Source organism: Lacerta agilis, chromosome Z (genome assembly GCF_009819535.1).
Source record: "Lacerta agilis isolate rLacAgi1 chromosome Z, rLacAgi1.pri, whole genome shotgun sequence".
Classification (NCBI taxonomy): domain Eukaryota; kingdom Metazoa; phylum Chordata; class Lepidosauria; order Squamata; family Lacertidae; genus Lacerta; species Lacerta agilis.
In genome coordinates this window covers 15337964-15356421 of record NC_046331.1, presented here as the reverse complement: position 1 = coordinate 15356421, position 18458 = coordinate 15337964, and the positions used below count along the sequence as shown (strand labels likewise).

General features: G+C 46.7%; 1 protein-coding gene across 1 annotated transcript; it reads left to right on the top strand.

Moving 5' to 3' along the window:
* Window positions 1–13648: 13648 nt before the first annotated feature.
* LOC117040084 (torsin-1A-like) lies at window positions 13649–18458 on the top strand. Its single transcript, XM_033137630.1, has 5 exons — window positions 13649–13908; window positions 14653–14918; window positions 15400–15575; window positions 16449–16570; window positions 18135–18458. Exons 1-5 carry the CDS (start codon window positions 13683–13685, stop codon window positions 18377–18379), a joined length of 1035 nt encoding a protein of 344 aa, XP_032993521.1. The 5' UTR covers window positions 13649–13682; the 3' UTR covers window positions 18380–18458.

Below are 18458 nucleotides of genomic sequence, written 5' to 3'. Positions count from 1 at the left end.
TTGACATTTTCACTACAGTACTTCTCCTTATGCAATTACATGGGGCAGGGATAGAGCATCAAAGGAAACCGCAGCGACGCAGAACATGAAGGTTTATATTGGCTCCCCCCCCCCCCCCGCTCCAGGTTCCACTGAGTTGATCTTGGCTGCGATGCACAGACAGACATTTCTGCATTCCTCAGAGATTAAGTACAGAAAATATTCAAGAGGGATCCAGCTGCTTCTTGCGTCTTGTAATCACTGTCCTACTTCCAAACACATGGCGGACATCTGAGGAAAGATTAGCTGCGTCTCGATGTTCCCTGCATGCATAGGCCACACCTAGGCCACGGGTGGTTACAGACCTCATGGAATCATAGAACAATACAGTCGGAAAGGACCCTCTAAAGGTCATGTAGTCAAACCCCCTGCGACGCAGGAATCACAGCTAAAGAATCCCTTCTTGTGGTTGGTTCTTAATTTCCATTATAAATGCAAAACTTCACATTAAATAAGAAATTGCCTTGCCTCTGGCTGCGTTTGCAGAATTTTCCCCATTGGGATTTTTCCTATTTGGATACTCTCACGCCCATATGCATGAATGTGCACCATCTCAGAAAACCATTCCCCAACCTTTTCTAAAACCATGGAGGGTCATCTAGTCCAACCCACTGCAGTGCAGGAATCACAGCTAAAGAGCCCCAGACATGGCCAACCAACCTCTGTTTCAAAACCTTTAACAAAGGTGAGTTCACCACCTTCTGAGGGAGTCCATTGCACCGTTGATCAGGTCTTACTATCAGAAAGTTATTCCTGATGTTTAGTCAGAATCTCCTTGAAGCCATTGATTTGAGTCCTACTCTCCAGAGCAGAAAACAAACATGCTCCCTCCTCCATGGGACAGCCCTTAAGATATTTAGAGATGGCTATCATATCTCCTCTCAGTCTCCTCTTTCCAGGCTAAACATACACAGCTCCTTCAACCATTCTTCATAAGGCTGAGTTTCCAGACCCTTGATGATCTTGGTCACTCTCCTCTGCACATGTTCCAGCTTGGCAATATCCTTAGTAAATTGTGGTGCCCAGAACTGGGCATGGGTCTCTGACCAAGGCAGAATAGAGTAGTACTATTACTTCCCTAAGGAGACGCGGGTGGTGCTGTGGGTTAAACCACAGAGCCTAGGGCTTGCCAATCAGAAGGTCAGTGGTTTGAATCCCTGCGATGGGGTAAGCTCCTGTTGCTCGGTCCCAGCTCCTGCCAACCTAGCAGTTCGAAAGCACATCAAAGTGCAAGTAGATAAATAGGTACCGCTCCGGCGGGAAGGTAAACGGCGTTTCCATGTGCTGCTCTGGTTTGCCAGAAGCAGCTTAGTCATGCTCACCACATGACCCGGAAGCTGTACGCTGGCTCCCTTGGCCAGTAACGCAAGATGAGTGCCACAACCCCAGAGTAATCCGAAACTGGACCTAATGGTCAGAGGTCCATTTACCTTTATTACTTCCCTTGATCAGGACACTGGACTTCTGTTGATGCAGCCTAGAATAGCATTCACCTTTTTCGCTGCTGCATCACATGATTGACTCTTCTATGTGTCCTGAACATCTAGTGTTCAACTTCGCTGGACATCCACAAGTTCTAGCATTACAGGCCTACCATCTGTCAGGGGTTATTAGTGTTCTTAACATTTACCCGGCACAACTGATGGGCATTTTGGAAGGGTTTTTTTGGGGGGGAGGGGTTGTACTTTATATCATTTTGATTCATTCATTTATTGTATATATGTTTTGCAATAGGATGTGTTGCATGTTTCTTGATTTCTTTGTTGTTTTCATGAACTGTTTTGAGCTGATCTTGGTTGTTGGAAATTACACATAGATTAAATCAAATATGTTGCCTGTTGTGGTGTGGCACCCATTCTATACTTCTGTAGGGATTACTTTCAATATTTACAGAGTGCTTTTCAACCTGGGTAGTCATACAGAGGTTAACGTATGGGCCGTTGGCCTGGTCCAGAAGGACTATTCAAATGTTCTTAACAAGGCCAGGGACCTTTCCACCAAACTGGAGCAGTCCAACCTCCCTCCGTCTAAGTCTCCACTTTAAAAAATGAATGACTGTTGCTGCATGCCTGTATATCCATGGACATGAGGTCAAAGCACCAAACCAATTATCTGGCAGGCAAAACATAGTCTAATGAAGCAGGTCAGCCAAAATGAAGGAATTAACCAGAGCAATGAATCATCGGCTCGTCTGGAGGAGTCAGACCAGGTTAAGTCAAACGTTTGGAGCCGACTCAGCCCTGACCCTGCGGCCCAGTGACGTCACCCTGCTGGGCTGCTGTTACAACAACCTTTCCCCAACCCTCATTGCAATGACGTGAGCTTTGCTTTGGATTTTTTTTATTAACGAACCAAAAAAGCACCAGATGCAAGCCAAGTGGGAGAAGGATAAGCAATTGAGGAAATGGTCCGCAAAGGAATCTCCTCCTCACTGCTGTCATGTTGGGTTGCCAGACCTCAAGGTCTTATCTGAATTCTCCAGATGGCAGGTGGAGGGCCTGAATTTCCATGTGGGCAAGAGTACCTTTAATCATTACACACACACACACACACACACACACACACACACACACACACAGATATGAATATTTGTGCTTGCAACTTTCAGACTTCAGCTTAACAGGAACTGGCTGGAAATTATAGCGTAGACACTCTGGGGAGGTCTGCCCTCCTCCACTACCTTCTCCCAATTAACCTTATCTCTAGGGCCCACCCCTGTGACATCACCAGGGGGTTTCCTCCTGTGACATCACCAGTGAGACAGCCCCTCGATCTCAGGTTCGGGCCCTTATATCTCAGGGTCTGGAATGCTCCTGACCCGGCAATCCTACGTAGCCTCGATACATAAATAAGTCCTAACTATTGTGATGTAAAAATTAGCCCTAAGTGTTACGATGCAAAAATAAGCCCAAAGTATATTCTCTGTTTGCTTCTTCTTCCTGCCCTCCTTGAACAGCATCCCAGAACCCAAATGAAATCCTGCCAAAATGAAACTGAAAGTTGATTCCCCTGGGAGTCTGCAGAAGGAGCCCCCCTCCCAGGGATGTGTGCATGTCCATCCACCAATCAGCACTCCTCCCTTCCCCTCTCCCAATTAACCTCCTTCTGCAGGTTCCACCCCTATCTCATCACCAGGTCCACCCCTAAGAGTCAAGTTTGGGCCCTGAAATCTCAGGGTCTGGAATGCTCTTGATCTGACAACTCTACTGCTCTGAGCCCAATCCTAAAACATCCCAGCCCCTGAATCTTCTGATCTGGCCACAGCTGTTCAGCCTTGTAGAAACAGAAGCTTAAATCCTTGCTAATTTCTGAGCTGTTTTCCATGTGTGGGAAGCAAGCTGGCAAGGCCAAGTTGAAACCAAGCAGAACTCCAGGGCTGATGGTTTCAGCTGCCTGAAATTCCCCTTCTGATCAGAAATCCTGGTGGTTGTGTGTGTGCCAGAGTCATAGAATCATAGAATTGTAGAGTTGGGAGGGATCCCCAAAGGTCATTTGTCCCACCCCTTGAAAGCAAGGAATCAAGCTAAAGACTCCCTGACAGATGGCCAACCAACTTCTGTTTCAAAACCTCCAATGAAGTTGAGTACACCATCTTCCGAGAGAGTCCATTCCACTGTTGAGTGGCTCTTACTGTCAGAGCGTTCTTCCTAGTGCAGGCATAGGCAACCTTCGGCTCTCCAGATGTTTCGGACTACAATTCCCATCATCTCTGACCACTGGTCCTGTTAGCTAGGGATCATGGGAGTTGTAGGCCAAAACATCTGGAGAGCCGAAGGTTGCCTATGCCTGTCTAGTGCTTAGTCCGAAACTCCTTTCTTGTCATTTGAACCCATTGACTCAGGTCCTCCCCTCCCAGAGCAACAGAAAACACGCTTGCTCCATCTTCCATGTGACAGCTTTTCAGATATCTTTATCACCTCTCAGCCTTCCCTTCTCCATGCTAAGCATCCCCAACTCCCTCAAAGTTTCCTCATATATAAGGCTCGGATTCCTGAACCATATTGGTCACCCTCCTCTGCACACATTCCAGCTTGTCAATCTCCTTAAATTATGGTGCCCAGAACTGGACACTGGACTCCATCAAGGATCTCACCAAGGCAGAATAGAGTGTTACAAGAACTTCCCTTCATTTGGAAACTCAACTGCTGTTGATGCAGCCTAGAACAGCATTAGCTTTTGGGGTGGCTGTTCCATGAGCTTGGAATGTGTTTAAGGAAGAGGTGGCCCACCACAGGGCATGACACTGGCCTGTAAAGCTTCAGTCTGGTTTTTCAGGGTTTTCAAAGAGTCCCTGAAATAAGTAAAGAGCAGGATCTGTGCTGCTCATGGGCCCAATCCATTGCACCTGGAAAAGTTTTGACGAATCACAAAGCACACAGGAATGTCCCGTGCAGAATGAAGGTTGATAATGTACAGGTAGAGGCACTGCGGATCACAAGTCTGACATCTGTAGCAGGTGGTCTGCTAAACCAGCTCCCACTTGCTTGGATCATGGGCAGTGAGCTCCCTTCTCCTCCTCCTCCTCCTCCTCCTCCTCCTCCTCCTCCTCCTCCTCCTCCTCCTCCTCCTCTGCTTCAGCATTACCCTTGAAGAACTCAACAGGGAGGAGGTTAGGATCAAAACTCATTAGCACCACCTACTGTCAGCTTCCATGCCTTCTGCCCAAGCAGTCCCAAGACACACCAGCCACCACTGTTGTCTACCCTAACTGGTGGCAGTTCTCGAGGATTTCAGACAGAGCTGTCTCTCCCAGCCCTATCAGGGACTGAATGTGGAACCCTTTGCATGCAAAGCAGGTGCTCTGCGACTGGAGTGTGGCCCTTAAAAACCCAGTAAGATTCCAGTCCTCGTGGTTCTGAATAAAGGGCTGGAAGATAGGAAGCATAGAGAAATAAGAAACAGCCTGATTCTGAGTCAAACCATTGCCCCATCTAGCTCTGAATTGTCTACACAGACTGGCAGCAGCCCTGCCTGGAGATGCCAGAGATTGGAGATGGGACCTTCTGGGTGCAAAGCACGTGCTCTACCATTGAGCTAGGGCATTTCCTGTAAAAAAAAATAAAGTTAAGATTCTAGTCCTCATGATGCTAAATAGAAGGGTGTGCAAAGCAGATGCTCTACCACTGAGCTATGACCCTTCCCCAGTTGGAGAGTTGAGCTGGGGCCTCCCAGTGGGTGGATCACTCCCAAGCTCTGCCTGCAGGTCAAAGCCAGCCAGAAACCTTCTGCAGCCCTTTCAAAACACGTGGCTGGACCATTGAGCCATTTTGCGGTGCTTGGGGTGGGTAGAAAGGGAAACATCTTTTCTTGTCTGAGCGGCAAAGCAGTCTGCCCTGTATCCTGCAAATGACCAAAATGAAAACATCAGGGGAACCCCCAAAGCTCTGTCCCACCCCTCCAGCCTTTGTGGGAAGAGACACCCACCCCACCTCATCCAGATTCTGACATCCTTGCAGCTCATCACAAAACAAGATGTCAACCCCCCACCCTGCTGCTGCTGCTGCTGCCGCCGCCGATTGCTCTTGGCGTTGGTAACCTGTCAAGATGGCCTGCTCCTTCCAAGAACAACAAGGGGGAATGTTAAACAAACTGCTGTCTGACTCTCAAATTTCAGCTGGGACTGAATTCTCTCTCTCTCTCTCTCTCTCTCTCTCGCTCTCTCTCTCTCTCTCTCTCTTCCCCCCACCCCCCGTTTCCCCTGTAGGCCATTGCATTGGGCTTGGGCTGTCTGTATTTATGATAGGTCTGAAAAAGTCTGAGCATTATCACCCCTTGCAATGCATACTGTATATGAATAAGGGTAGCCAACAGAGGGAGAAAAGTCATGGTTGAGAATAGCTTGCAACATCAGGAAGCAAATGTCAAGCTGCCCCAGAAATAATAAAATCCAGTGCAATCTTCTAGCTAGAAAAGAACTACCTCTCTACTTACATACATACATACATACATACATACATACATACATACATACATACAGGCAAGGTTTTTTGAGCACATGGCTATTTTGATCTATAGTGTGTGCTATAGATTTTCATTTATTTATTACATTTACATGCCTACCTTTCCTCCAAGGAGCTCAATGAGACTATGTGCCTACACACACACACACACACACACACACACACACACACACACTGTTTTATCTTCACAACAACCCTGTGGGACAGGCTAGGCTGAGAAAGAGGTTAGGTAACTGGCCTAAGGTCAAACCCAAATAACTTTATGGCTGAGTGGGAAATTGGAACTCCAGTCTCCCATCTCTTAGTCTGGCACTCTAACCAATTGATTAATTCAGAATGTTTTTATTTGATTCAGTTCTTTATTCAGAATAATGAGGAGTATTTTTAGGGGAAGGGTCATAGTTAAGTGACTGGGCACCTGCTTTGCATGCATCCTCATCGTTTTATTATTTATACCCCACCCATCTAGCTGTTTTTAGGAGGGAAGGAGGATCAGCTGGGGATCTACTGGTAGATCACGATCTACTGGTTGGACATCCCTGCCATAGGACAACCAAACTAGGTGCCTCTAGGAGGACATCTGCCACAACCTGAAGCTGCTCAGGCAGGGAATCCTTGGTGCAACAGGGAAGTTGGTACACCAGTAAGAACCCTGTACTGCCCCTATTACCCAACTTCCAGAACATGCACTCAGAAAACTGGGTCATCCCAATAGGACGCCTGGTGCAGGTTAATGACTTCGTAAAAATCACTGCAACCCCCACCCTCCCCACCCAAACAACCTGGGCTGCTGTGCATAAGTGAAACCTGGTAGACAAGCAGCAGCTCTGCCTCATGCAACCAAGTCTCTATCAGACATGCATGCCAGGTTAAGTCCTCCATCCATGATCAAGTCATGGATGGCAGTGGTCTTGTGAATCATTGACCTGGCATTGCATAGCAGCACCTTCAGGTCATGTGGGTCTCCCTTGCTGATTCCAGTGTCCTTCCGGTCAGGTAGGGATAGTCTTCAAACAGTGATTAAACCTTCCTCCTCGGTAATGACATGGTCTGACACTAGCCTAACTCCTCATCCTACCCATGATCACTGAGATCGGGTGTCCTACTGCACCCCCCCTAATGGAACCTGCCCCAGCCATTCTGCTGGCTGGGGCCCACTCCCAGGCAGCCCCCGCCTCCTCATTAAAACAAAACAACTAAAATACAAAAAAGCTAAAAATCCAATACAAACTAGAAGCTCTCAGGTCCCATCCCCAGCAGCATCTCCTTACAGGGCTGGGAACGTCCCCTTTCTGAAAACCTGGGGGGCTGCTGCCAATGAAGTGTTAGCAATACTAAGCTTGTATGGAGCAGTGGTCTGCCTCTGAATTCAAGAGTAACCTCTTGAATTTAAAGGTTGCACCTAACTAAGATCTACGCAGAGTAGACCCAGTGAAACTAATGAACCTAAGTTCGCCAAGACCAAACATGGCCATTCATTTCAATGGGTCTACCCTGAGCAGCACTAATATCAGATATAACCCCAGGTCCAAAAGCCCAAGAAATAAATTCCAGGATCTATCAAGCTCCACTGAGAAGGCACCAGGGTGGATCCTGACAAATTCTGCTATGGGTCTGCCCCCATAATTGCTATTTTTGATGCTGTCTCCAAGCATGAGCCCCAGCCAGAGGGCCTATCATCTTGAAACAAAATGTTGGCAATGCTGGTTACGCTGCTGGGCTGCAATTAAAGGCAGAGGAGAGAGCCAGTGGTGAAAAACTTGGCAGCCAGCTCTCCATCCCAGGCGGGCTTAAAGGTCAGGCCAGAGTCCTGCTCTGTGTCTCCAAGACACCCCATGGAGTGGTGACGAAGGCAAGAGTATGCCTAGGAAGCTGACCTTAGGGACCCTGGAAAGGAGTGGGGGAGGGTATTATTATTATTCGCCCTGACACATCTTAACTTTCAATTTGACCCGCCGATGAAAGGGAACATAAAACACAATCAGGGCCGGTGGAATTAAGAGCAGAAACAGGCAGAGCGAAGGAGCCAACTTGCTGAAAGGCCTTGAGGAATAAGCCACAGGAAGGCAGAAAAGTGTTAACATTCCTCGGCAAAGGTCTGGCAAGAGGCAAGGCTCTTAGAGGACCTGGGCTGTAATAAACAACAGGCGGGGGGGACGGGGGGGGATGGACGGGTGGCTTCTCGACTTGTTCCGTGGCCTGAAAGGGCCCTGGAAGGCTTCCCAGACTTGGCCACAGCATATCCCAACTTCTGCAACTCTCTCCAGTCTGTCTTTAAAAAAAGAGTAAGAGCCTGTTCGATCAGGCCACTAGCCAGCATCCTGTTCTCAAAGTGTACCATCCAGATGCCCTGAATAAGGGAAGCCCACATGCAGGACCTGGGTGCAAGAGCCCTTTCTCCTCCTGCAGTTTCCAGCAGTTTCCAGCAACTAGTATTCAGAAACATTCCTGCCTCTGATCCTTGAGGCAGAGCATGGTCACCATGGCTAGTAGCCTTATCCCCCATGGTTTTGTCCGTTCCTCTTTTAAGGCCACCTAGATTGGTGGCTGTCAGTCATTGCCTCCTGCAGAAGTGAGTTCCAAAGTTTAACAATGCACACTACGCAAAGGACTTTGTTTGGGAAACTGCTAGGCAAGTCCACCTTTAAACACAATCTGAACAAAGACATTTTACGACCCAGACCATGTTGATTCATACTCACAAACCTGGTGGTGCATTTAGCCCCTAAAATTTCCCACTGTACCTGTATGCACTATGATATTCTTCTATCCCACTAAAATGTTGCATAATACCAGTAGCAGCTGGCATTTCCCAACAGAGTTGACTCTGCATCTCAGGAAACTGCAGGTCACAGGCAGGAAAGTGCCCTATTAAAGCCAAGTATTTCAATACTTTCTGGGCAAATACGGAGTGAAAGGAGTCTTGTGTGTGTGGTTTTTTGGGGGGGAGGGGGTCTGCTCCTCTTTTGTTTCCAGCACAACTTTCATGAGCAGGTATAAATTTTGCTGAGGCTTACACTTTTTTATTAGAAACCCGAAACGAGACCCTTCTACCGTTTTCATAGTCCATTAAGCCTCCCTACCTGAGCTTCAGGACACCTCATCATTCATTGCCACTCATTTCCAGCTCCTATATGGACCTGGACAAAGATTTCTTAGTCTGGGAGGTTTATGCTATATCTTTGCTTACTTGTTCTGCCAGTGGTAGCTTTGTCGCCTCTTTTGTAGGACAGGCCAACACCACTGGCTTAAATGCCCCTTCCTCCCACCACCGCCCCCCAAAAAGATTATTTTCTGTATTTTTCACCTCTTCTGCTCCAGGATTCTTCATTGGTCAGGGACATCACAGTATTATGGATTTCGGAGAGACCCCAAGGATCATTTAGTCCACCCCTTATAGGAATCACAGCTAAAGAATTCCTGACAGGTGGCTGCCTAACCTCTCTTGAAAAACCTCCAAGGAAGGAGTGTCTGCCACCTTCCGAGGGAGTCCGTTCTGCTGTTGAACAGCTCTCACCATCAAAAAGTTCTTCCTAATATTTAGTCAGAATCTCCTTTCTTGTCATTTGAATCCACTGTGTTATGTATTGAAGTTCTCACCCTAGGCCACTAGGGGTGTTGTGTATATAGTTTCACTCTGCCCACCGTGACTGCAGTTCTCACTCAGGTCCACAATATGCAAATGAAGGATTGAGAGTGCCATTCACGGATTGGGGAGCTAGAGAGAGTTGTTACTGTTGCATGTTACTGAGCACTATATAAGCAGGCTGGCTCAGCCCTTCAGTTCAGTTCTGTTCTTGCCTGAGAATAAAGAGAGCTGCTTGGAGAATCACTGTGTCGTTTGCTATATCCACCCACTACTTAATACACTGGTTTGTGTTCTACGCTCTGGAGCAGCAGAAAACAAGCTTGCTCCATTTTCCAGATGACAGCCCTTCAGATATTTGAAGATGGTTATCATATCTCCACTGTCTCCTCTTTTCTAGGCTAAACATACCCAACTCCTTCAACCGTTCCTCATAAGGCTTGGTTTCCAAACCTTTGATCATCTGGAAACACATTCCAGCTTGTTTATATCCTTCTTGAATGGTGGTGTCCAGAACTAGACACACAGGACTTCTGGTGGGGTCTGAACAAGGCTGAATAGAGAGCAATCAGTTCCACTTCAGACACAAAATGAAGAGATAGAACAAATATAAGGGAACCTGTATATTTGTACAATCAGAAAGGATTTGGGAAGATACCAAATAAGCAGTTCAGGGCAATATATGGTGTTGCCAAGTACCAGGAATGGTAAACTTTTACGGTCCTGTGGACAAATGTGCTCCCCCCAGCCCTCTTCATGTAGCCCTTAGGACTCTCCCCAACATCACATACCCTCTCAAGCCAGACCACTCCTCCTTGCGTGGGATGTTTCCTTGAACTCTGGCAATGACTCTCGCTCTCCTGGATGAAGAATAGAGAGGGGTGTTTGCGTGTGTGTGCAGAAACCAACCAACTGGACAACAACAATATTTATATATATTTCTTTGCCCAGTTTCACCTCTGGCCTCACACATTGCTGGCAGGTGGCACCCAGGTATGTTAGCTAGACCTGTGCATTTTAAAGGAGAGCACCTATTTCTGAAATTTCATACCTGATATTGATTATTTAAAAAAAAAATTCTTTAGAGCATTTGCACCCTGCTCTCCAGCCGAAAAGGCACCCGGAGGCACCCATTAAAATTACAACAAGACAGCCTACACCCACAGGATTACAATCAGAAAGACATGACACACAAGGGAAAAGGGAGATACGGAAGCAACTCCAGGCACCAATTGTTAAGTAGTAGTTCTGGCATGCTCCGGTTTTCAGACGAGGCCCTACTCTGGATCCCTTGACCCCAGTTGAGGTCACTCTGTTGTTTTTAGTGAGGTGTGTTTGAAGAAGTAGCTGTTTTCAAAAGCTTCTGGTCCATTTCTGACAGTGTTTTGAGTTTCAATGACTGCTTTTAGACATTATTACTGCATTTGGCCTTTGTTAACATTTTGATTTTGTGATTGCCATTCAGAATGTGGAATGTGACATGTTTTTAAATATTGCCTGAAGTTTCTGATTTGTTAGTAGCCTTGAATATGTGTTTTAAATTATCATACCGTCCTCTAGGGGGTCAGTATCATCCATTACAACCAGCAAGTCGTGAGCTCTCCCTTTTTTGCTAATGGAAAGCAAGTGGTATTAATCTTAGAATCACAGAATTGTAGAGTTTGAAGGGATCGCGGGGATCATGTAGTCGAACCCCCTGCAGTGCAGGAATCTTTTATGCAACTTGGGGCACAAACTCACAACCCTGATATGAAGAGGCTTATGCTCTACCAACTGAGCTATCCCAGTCCAGTTCAGAAACAAAAACACAACTAACTGTTTTATTCTGAGTTAGACCCTTGGTCCATCTTAGTATTGACAGGGCTGATATTGTCCCCTTCCAAAAACCCTGAAGAACCTCTCCCAGTCAGTGTAGTCAGTATTGAGCTGAATGGGCCAAGAATCTGACTCCATATATGACAGCATATTTATTAGGACTATACTCAGTGGCATAAATAAATAAAACGCCTTCCTTGGTTTCTAATTATAGGTTGTGTGAAGACAAGCCTTCCTTTTTTCTGCCCGGAACCTCCTGACAATCATTGGGTGACCCAAGTTCTAGCATTATTGAAAGAATGTATGGGGATTTCCTACATAGCAGGGCAGCCTGGGTGATTCTAAATAGGAATCAAGTTTTGCAATCTAATCACTCATGTATGCTGTACAGGAAAAAAAGTTTTGGGTTTTTTATGAACCAGGATGAAATGCTGTGAATGCATCTATTGCCCTCTGCTGGACAAACATTAGAATTGCCAGATCATATTTATTTTGCCCCCCTTCATGGATCACTGCCTTGTCGTGGCGAAGGGGCTTGAATTACTCAGGCAAGCTATCAACAACCTCAGATATGCTGATGATACTACCTTGATGGCAGAAAGTGAGGAAGAATTGAAGAACCTTTTAATGAGGGTGAAAGAAGAGAGCGCAAAATATGGTCTGAAGCTCAACATCAAAAAAACTAAGATCATGGCCACTGGTCCCATCACCTCCTGGCAAATAGGGGAAGAAATGGAGGCAGTGAGAGATTTCACTTTCTTGGGTTCCATGATCACTGCAGATGGTGACAGCAGTCACGAAATCAGAAGACGCCTGCTTCTTGGGAGAAAAGCAATGACAAACCTAGACAGCATCTTAAAAAGCAAAGACATCACCTTGCCGACAAAAGTCCGTATAGTTAAAGCTATGGTTTTCCCAGTAGTAATGTACGGAAGTGAGAGCTGGACCATGAAGAAGGCTGATCGCCGTAGAATTGATGCTTTTGAATTATGGTGCTGGAGGAGACTCTTGAGAGTCCCGTGGACTGCAAGAAGATCAAACCTATCCATTCTCAAAGAAATCAGCCCTGAGTACTCACTAGAAGGACAGATCCTGAAGTTGAGGCTCCAGTACTTTGGCCACCTCATGAGAAGAGAAGAATCCCTAGAAAAGACCCTGATGTTGGGAAAGATGGAGGGCACAAGGAGAAGGGGACGACAGAGGATGAGATGGTTGGACAGTGTTCTTGAAGCTACTAACATGAGTTTGGCCAAACTGCAAGAGGCAGTGAAGGATAGGCGTGCCTGGCGTACTCTGGTCCATGGGGTCACGAAGAGTCGGACACGACTGAACGACTGAACAACAACAATTTATTTTGCCTCTGTGGGATCTGTTGTTATTTGGGGGTAGGTTTTTCTACTCAGCACTCAAAAGCCCTGCGTGGCTGAAATGTGTCTTTGAACTCTGACGGTGCCTATGGGTGGGGGACAGAGAGGGATTTCTTGTTTCCTTTTTTTGCAGAACTCTTTTTTAATTAAAGTTTTCCATAATATAGTAAGATAATAGAAAACCACTGTAAATGTTAAAAAGCAGATTTAGGCCATAATATTGACATGGTCTCATAGGAAATACTGTGGCAAGTGGATATGAAATTTACAGCCTGTTTTATTTTAAAGGGAAATGATATTAACGCCAAATAAATTGGCGAATATGTGCAAGCCTGTGTCAGATAAATGCTGAGAGTGTAAACATATGAAGGGACGTTTTTTCATATGATGTGGACATATGAAAAAATACATATAAAAGACATGAAAAAGCTAAAGGCTTTTGCGGAATGCTACATAATGAAATGAAAAAGATATTTAAACTACCTTTTCACCCTTCAGTTACCTCTCAGCAGCCTCCCTTGCAAACATGCAAAGTGGCAAAAATTAAAAATGCAAAGATCATGGGGCTTGCTTCCGAGTAACCCACGTGGCGAATCAACAGTCGATAATAACAGCGAAGACAGCCCTGTAGTCCTTGCATAGGAAGAGGGAGGCGGAGGGGAGGGAGAAAGCCGAACCCACGTGATACACCCTCCACGGCTTCCCACTGGCTCTGCGCTCCGCCAATCATTTGCCCTTGCCCTTGCCCTTGCTCCTGCCCGGCACCACGATGGCGCCCGCGGAGCCGGAAATTTAACTTCCCTGCTTTTCCAGGAACCGGAAGTGCCAGCTCTGAGGCAAACCGGGCGGCGGGGAAACAGCGGGGTCCTGCTCCTCCCCGGCCCCGCTCCTCGCCCTCGTCCTCCGGCGGCGGCGATGAAGCTCCTTCCCCCGCGCCGGGCGGGGAGGCTTTTCGTGCTGGGCGCCACCGTGGTGCTGTGGCAGCTGAGCGCGACCGCCCAGGCGGTGGAGCCCATCAGCCTGGGCTTGGCCCTAGCCGGCGCCGCCGCCTCCGCCCTCACAGGAATCATCTCCTACCCGAAGCTCTACTGCTACTTCGCCCACTGCTGCTTCCACAAGCCTGGCGCCAGCAACGGGACAGGTGAGCTAGTGGGCGGGGCGGGAGGGGGGAGAATTTCGGGTTCTGTGACGTCAGAGTGCGGCAGCCCAGGTGGGCCGAGCTCTGTTCGGAGGTGAGTGGTGTGCATGCTCTGACATCAGAGAAGGAAGGTGGAATCAGACGCTCCCACTGGTGCCAGGGAAGGGTATGGCAGCGCAGGGTCTGCCCTAAGTGTTTCTGTGGATCTAGAGGTGATTGCTGTGACATCAAAGGAAGAAGATGAAAGGAGAGTGTGTGCAGTTGTCAGGGAAGGAGAACATTTGGTCCATACAGCTCAGTATTGCTCACACCAACAGGCAGCATGTCTCCAGGATTTCGGACAGGGATCTTTCCCAGCCCTGTCATTGAGGATTGAACCTTGGACTTTCTGCATAAGCATTGCCTGATTTATTACTAAGCTGTGGGTATCCTTTTCCCTCCTTTTTTTTTTTTTTTTTGGCTCCATTAGGCACTTTGACCATGGAACCCCTGCCCCCACTAACGACTGGATATGAAGGTTGAAAGAGCCAAGAAATTGTGACTGCTCATAAATCAAGAAACGAGCCTTTCTCTGGGAATTTTAAGTGGCTTGGGCTAGATAACCCTTAGGGTCACTTCCAGCATTAGAATTGTATTCTTCGGTTCCTCACGTTAATCTTTCCCAGGCTAAAAATGATATGCTTGCACAGAAGGACTTCAGATTTCCAAAATGCTGTTTTAATCGGCTACTCCTTTTATTCCCCCCAGTGCTTCAAGAGGGTTTGGATCACCAACTCTTTGGGCAGCATCTGGCGAAGAAGGTGATTGTGAAATCGCTTACTGGATTTTTGAATAATCCAAACCCGAAGAAGCCTCTGACACTCTCCTTACATGGCTGGACTGGGACTGGCAAAAACTTTGCTAGTAGGATAATTGTGGAAAGCCTTTATGAAGGAGGCCTCAACAGCAAATTTGTACATCAGTTTGTATCCACTCTGCATTTTCCTCATCAGCAGAACATTTCCCAGTACAAGGTAAAAAGACTGATTGCATCTTAAGACTAGATGTAACTATTTCCTTACAGCTGTGGTTCTGGGGAAGGGCTGCAACATGTCCTTGAACTCTGAAAGTGACTCCTGCTTGCCTAGGTGGAGAACATAGAAGGAAACAGGAACTAGGAACTAGCCTACTCTACAAAAGTACAGTGTACATTAATTGCTCACTTTTGCTTCTGGCCCTCGCCTATAACTAGCATGAGGCCCCCAGGAGGTTGCCTGGAAGGATATGTGTCGCTTCGTCTGAAAAAAGTTTCCCACTTAGCTGAAGTGTTCCTACTTTTGAGTGAGAGAAGGGAGAGAGGGTGGGTGAGGACTTTGTCAGAACCACCATTGCCCCGCTCCAAGCTTACACCCCCTGAAGCAACCCCCTGCTAGCTTTAGAGCCCTCCCCACAAGCTGAGAAGGCAGGATTAGCAATACTGTCAGTAAACAGAACATGTTCTTTTGAAATAACAAGGACCAGTTGCAGATGTGGATCCGGGGCAATGTGAGCAGCTGCCCAAGATCCATCTTCATATTTGACGAGATGGACAAAATGCATGCTGGCCTCATCGACTCCATCAAGCCTTTCCTGGACTACTACGAGGAGCTGGATGGTGTGTCTTATCGGAAAGCTATCTTCATCTTCCTCAGGTTAGAAACAAGCCTGGGTGTGAAGCTGCAAAAGTACTTCTAAATTTAGGAGCCGGCGCTTAAAGCTCTTGTCTCCATCTTTGGGATATGTCCTGAAGAAAGATTTCATTACCATAGCCTAAGGCATTAAATTATTGACCATCTGGTGGCAGGGAATTTTCTTCTTCCAGCTTAGCTTCTTGCTCTACTACCATTAATTTAATAATTGCTTTCTAAACGGCCATTTCAAGGCAATTTACACAGTAGGTAATCAAAAACAGTTAAAAGACAGAAAAGCAGCTAATACATTATTAAAAAAAAAAAACTTTAAGCACTGGGCACTCATAGTAAAGTTCCATTTATCCAGCTGGGAAAGTTTGTCAGAACAAATATGTCTTCAATTGTTTCCAGAAAGTGCAGATGGTGGGCATCTGCCATATCTGCAAAACTAGGGCAGCCACACAGAAGGCCCTGTTCCAAGTTACTACAGAATGGGCTTCTGAGATCTCTGGAACTTGTAGGAGACACTTCACCACAGAGATCTATATAGCTTTAAAAGAGAATTAGACAGCTTTATGGAGGAGAGGGCTATCAATGACTACCAACCATGATGGTTATGCTCTGTCTCCACAGTTGGAGCCAGTAATGTTACTTGTGGGACTCCCACAGCCATCTGGTTCACCACTGTGAGAGCAGGATGCTGGACTTGATGAACATTGTCCTGATGCAGCAGGGTGTTGTTAGTTAACATGGTCCTGAACTGTATAGGGATTTACATATCAGAACTAGTATCTTGAACTTGGGCTCCTAGCAAACTGGCAACTGGTGCAAATTTTGCAAGGAAGGTTTTAAAAGCTGGCACTTGTTGAAAAATGCCTTCCTTTCTCACTTCAGTAATGCAGGGGCTGAAAAGATCACCGAGGTGGCGCTGGACTTCTGGAGGAGGGGAAAGAGGAGGGAGGACCTGAGCTTACGGGACCTGGACCTGACCTTGTCTGTTTTCAATAACAAAAACAGTGAGTAATCGGGGATATTAAACCTACAGTCCTTTTTTATTGATTGAAATATTTGTAAACCATACTTTTGTGAAAAATAAAACAAGGTGGTGCTGTGTATATGCTGCTGTACACTGCCATGTTACATTGTATGAATTAGCATGCAAATAAGATTAAGATAAGGGGACGCGGGTGGCACTGTGGGTTAAACTACAGAGCCTAGGGCTTGCTGATCAGAAGGTCGGCGGTTCAAATCCCCGCGATGGAGTGAGCTCCCATTTCTTGGTCCCAGCTCCTGCCCACCTAGCAGTTTGAAAGCACGTCAAAGTGCAAGTAGATAAATAGGTACCGCTCCAGTGGGAAGGTAAACGGTGGTTGCATGCGCTGCTCTGGTTCGCCAGAAGTGGCTTTGTCATGCTGGTCACATGACCTGGAAGCTGTACGCCGGCTCTCTCGTCCAGTAACGCGAGATGAGTGCCGCGACCCCAGAGTCGGGCATGACTGGACCTAATGGTCAGGGGTCCCTTTACCTTTACCTTTAAGATAAATCAATGCTGCCAAACACAGGGGTGGAAAACTGTAGGCCTGGGGACCAAATGAGGCTCTCATGCCCCGTCTCTCTGGCCCTTACCAGGCTCACTTCCCTCCACCCAGCTTAATCCTGTGGCCAGCTTGAGCTACTTTTGGCTGCCTGGAATCTTTCCTTGAAAAGTGACTCTTACTTACCTTGATGAAAGACAGAAGGGTGCAGTGCTTTTTTTTCTGGGGGTACTCAAGGTTATGCAGTACCAGCACCTTGATGTGTGCAAACCTGGCTTTTGTTTGGTGAAACTAGCATGTACAAAAGTTAAGAGTCCCATCCATTGTTCCTTCCGCTCTGGGTCTGCATACTTTTACCTCTGGTCTTACCCTCCACTGGTATGTGGCCCCTGGAAGGTTGCCCAAGTGGGAATGTGGCCCCCCCTGACTGAAAAAGTCTCTATGGCTCACATGAAGAACATCCCAGCTCAGCAAGTAGAGCAAATGAAACATCTAGCGACACAAAATCGTTATTGTTTGGCTTTTTACCAAACCGTTTGTGGTCCAGCACATAGTTAAAACTATGGAACTTGCAGGAAGCAGTGATGGCCACCAACATAGATGGCTTTAAGAGGGGGTTAAACGAACTCACAGAGGAGAGGGCTAGCCCACAATTGAAGGCAGAAAATGCCTCTGAATAGCACTTGCTGGAAACCACAGGAGGGGAAAGGGCTGTTCTTGTGCTTGGGTATTGCTTGAAGGTTTTCTGTTGAGGCATCTGGTTGGCCACTGTGAGAACAGGATGCTGGGCTAGGTGGCCCATGGGCCTGATTATGATTATGTTATGATTTTGGCCATAATTTCCTGTACAATGTGTTTAGTCCCTCACCAAGCTTAAATTATTGTATTTGGGGCATGGAGTGTAATGTATTGGGCTTTATTTTATTGTATTTATCCTTAAGCAATTCTGGACAAAAAGATAATATCAAAAAGAAAATTAAAAGATGAAAGAAAGAAAAATATTTCCCCACCCCATACCAAACAAGATTGCTACCTTCCTTTGCAGGTGGCTTTTGGCACAGCAGCCTGATCGACAAACACCTCATCGATTATTTTGTGCCCTTCCTGCCTCTGGAGTACAAGCATGTGAAAAGGTGCATTCGGGTCGAGCTTGAAACCCGCAACTATGAGGTGGATGAGGACATTGTGACCCAGGTCGCCGATGAGATGACTTACTTCCCAAAAGAAGAGCGGATCTACTCTGATAAGGGATGCAAGACTGTTTGTACAAAGCTGGATTTCTACCTGTAATGAATATATTTATGATTACCTGATTTTTGAAGAAAATGAACCCAATCACAGAACTTTGAGAAACTGAATCTTTTTTTTT